The sequence below is a fragment of the Brassica oleracea genome, chromosome C9 (genome assembly GCF_000695525.1).
Source record: "Brassica oleracea var. oleracea cultivar TO1000 chromosome C9, BOL, whole genome shotgun sequence".
Classification (NCBI taxonomy): Eukaryota; Viridiplantae; Streptophyta; class Magnoliopsida; order Brassicales; family Brassicaceae; genus Brassica; species Brassica oleracea.
The window spans coordinates 43,779,971-43,782,221 of record NC_027756.1 but is presented as its reverse complement, the minus strand read 5'-3'; the positions used below and the strand labels follow the sequence as shown (position 1 = coordinate 43,782,221).

The 2,251-nt window shown below is 45.0% G+C and overlaps 1 protein-coding gene across 1 annotated transcript; it reads left to right on the top strand.

Annotated features, from left to right (window-relative positions):
- The first annotated feature begins 688 nt into the window (after window positions 1–688).
- Window positions 689–1,883, top strand: LOC106315112. Its single transcript, XM_013752881.1, has 2 exons — window positions 689–1,285; window positions 1,542–1,883. Exons 1-2 carry the CDS (start codon window positions 689–691, stop codon window positions 1,881–1,883), a joined length of 939 nt encoding a protein of 312 aa, XP_013608335.1.
- Window positions 1,884–2,251: the final 368 nt, after the last annotated feature.

Genomic DNA, 2,251 nt, shown 5'->3' with positions numbered 1-2,251 from the left:
GTAGCGACTGAGCTTTGGCTCGAACTCGGTCGCTACGTAGCGACCGAGCGGAGCACGCGTTTGGTCGCTGCGTAACGATCCTTCTCGAGCTCTTAGAGCTCGGTCGCTACGTAGCGACCGAACTTTGGTTTGAGCTCGGTCTTTACGTAGCGACCGAGCTCCGGCTCGAGCTCGGTCGCTACGTAGCGACCGAGCGAGCGCTTGGTCGCTACGTAGCGAACGAACGGAATGGATAGCGACTGAGCTTTGGCTCGAAATTGGACGCTACGTAGCGACCGAGTGGAGCTCGTGTTCGGTCGTTGCGTAACGATCCTTTTCGGGCTTTTGTCCGATGACTCGCGTTTCCTCCGTAAAGCTTTTCGTAGAGGAGAATCTATTTTGAAAAAGTATTTGTCGAAGAAGTTTTCTATGTTTTTCTTCTTCGGGGATTTGGACGTTAATTCCGTCGTGACCGATTTTAACCCCAACATTTGGGTTTCAACAGAAAGGTCTAGAGAGCTTCAGTGAAGCATGGGAGAGGTTCAAGGGCTATCGGTCTCAATGCCCTCATCATGGTTTCAGCAAGGAGAGTTTGCTTAGCACCTTCTACAGAGGAGCTCTACCACAGTACAGAAACAGGCTTGACACTGCCAGCAATGGTTTCTTCTTGGGGAGAACCAAGGAAGAGGCAGAGGAACTGGTAGAGAACATGGCTAAGAGTGACTCGGTCTACAGTGAGGAGCATGATATGGTCAACAGAAGTGATGATCAGCAAACAAAGAAAGAGATCAAGTCCTTGCAAGAGAAGATGGACTTGCTTCTGTCCAACCAAGCTAAGAAAGAGCAGATGAACTTTGTGGGTGGTCCTATTCAAGAGGGTCCTCCCAAAATCAATGAGGTTGATGGTTTGGAAGGCCAAGAAGAGCTGTGCTTCATCAACAACAATGGTTCTTGGTACATGAAAGAACCTAACTTTCAGTACAACAACTACCAGCAAAGGTCCTACTCTAACAACCGGCAAGGAGGATACCAGCAGAAGCAAAACACTCAGCAGAGGAGCTATCAGCCTAGGCAAAACACCCCTCCTGGTTTCAACAATAACAACAATCAGTCTACTCAGGTTCAAGGAAGTTATTCCCAAGCTCCAGCTTCATATACAAGTGTGGATGCAATGTTCAAGAAACTTTTGGATTTTCAGGCAAAGAATGAGAAGACAATGGGTTATGAGTTAAAGAACATTCACTCCAAGATTGATGGAAGCTACAATGAGCTCAACAACAAGATCCGACATTTGGTTGGTGAACCAGTTTGCTTCAATGAATTCTCAGCCAAGTCGCCAACAAGGGGCATTACCTGGAAATCCATAGCAAAATCCCAAGGAAACAATGAAAGTAATCACCCTACGGAGTGGTAAAGAGTTACCTCCAAGAATTCTCACCAAAGATGGTGAAAAGCAAGGTGGGGAGGTGGCTATCAACATTGATGATGAAGTGGTGATTGTAGATGAGAAGGTTGATGAAGAAATTCTAGAAAAGATTGTTGAAGCTAAGGGTAAAGGAAAGGTTGGAGAAGAGAAGAGGACAGTGAAACATGGTGAAACTGCTATTCCAACAAAGAAATCCTCTTTTATTCCTCCTCCCTATGAGCCAAAGCTACCATTCCCTGGGAGATTCAAAAGACAGCTATTGGAGAAGTACAAGGCACTCTTTGAGAAACAAATGAGTGAAATTCAGGTCACAATGCCCATCATTGATGCTTTTATGTTGGTCCCTCAGTACAACAAATTCTTGAAAGATGTTGTAGCTACAAAGAAGAAAGAGATGGAGGGCATGATGATCCTTACCCACGAGTGCAATGCCATTATCCAGAGGTTAGATGTTCCAAGGAAGCTAGTGGACCCATGATGTTTCACCTTACCTTGTGCTCTAGGACCCATGGTGTTTGAGCGGTGTTTGTGCTATCTTGGAGCTAGTGTTAGCTTGATGCCTTTGTCTATTGCAAAGAAGCTTGGATTTACTCAATACAAGAAGTGTAAACTGTCTTTGGTGTTGGCTGATATATCAGTGAAGAATCCTGTTGGTATCTTAGAAGACCTTCCCTTGATGGATGGTAACTTTGAGATCCCTACTGATTTTGTTGTGTTGGAGATGGAGGAGGAAACCCAAGACCCTTTGATCCTTGAAAGACTATTCTTAGCCACAACAGGAGCTATTGTGAATGTTAGGACTACAAGAAATATCGGTATTAATAGCACCCGATAAACGCTATCATA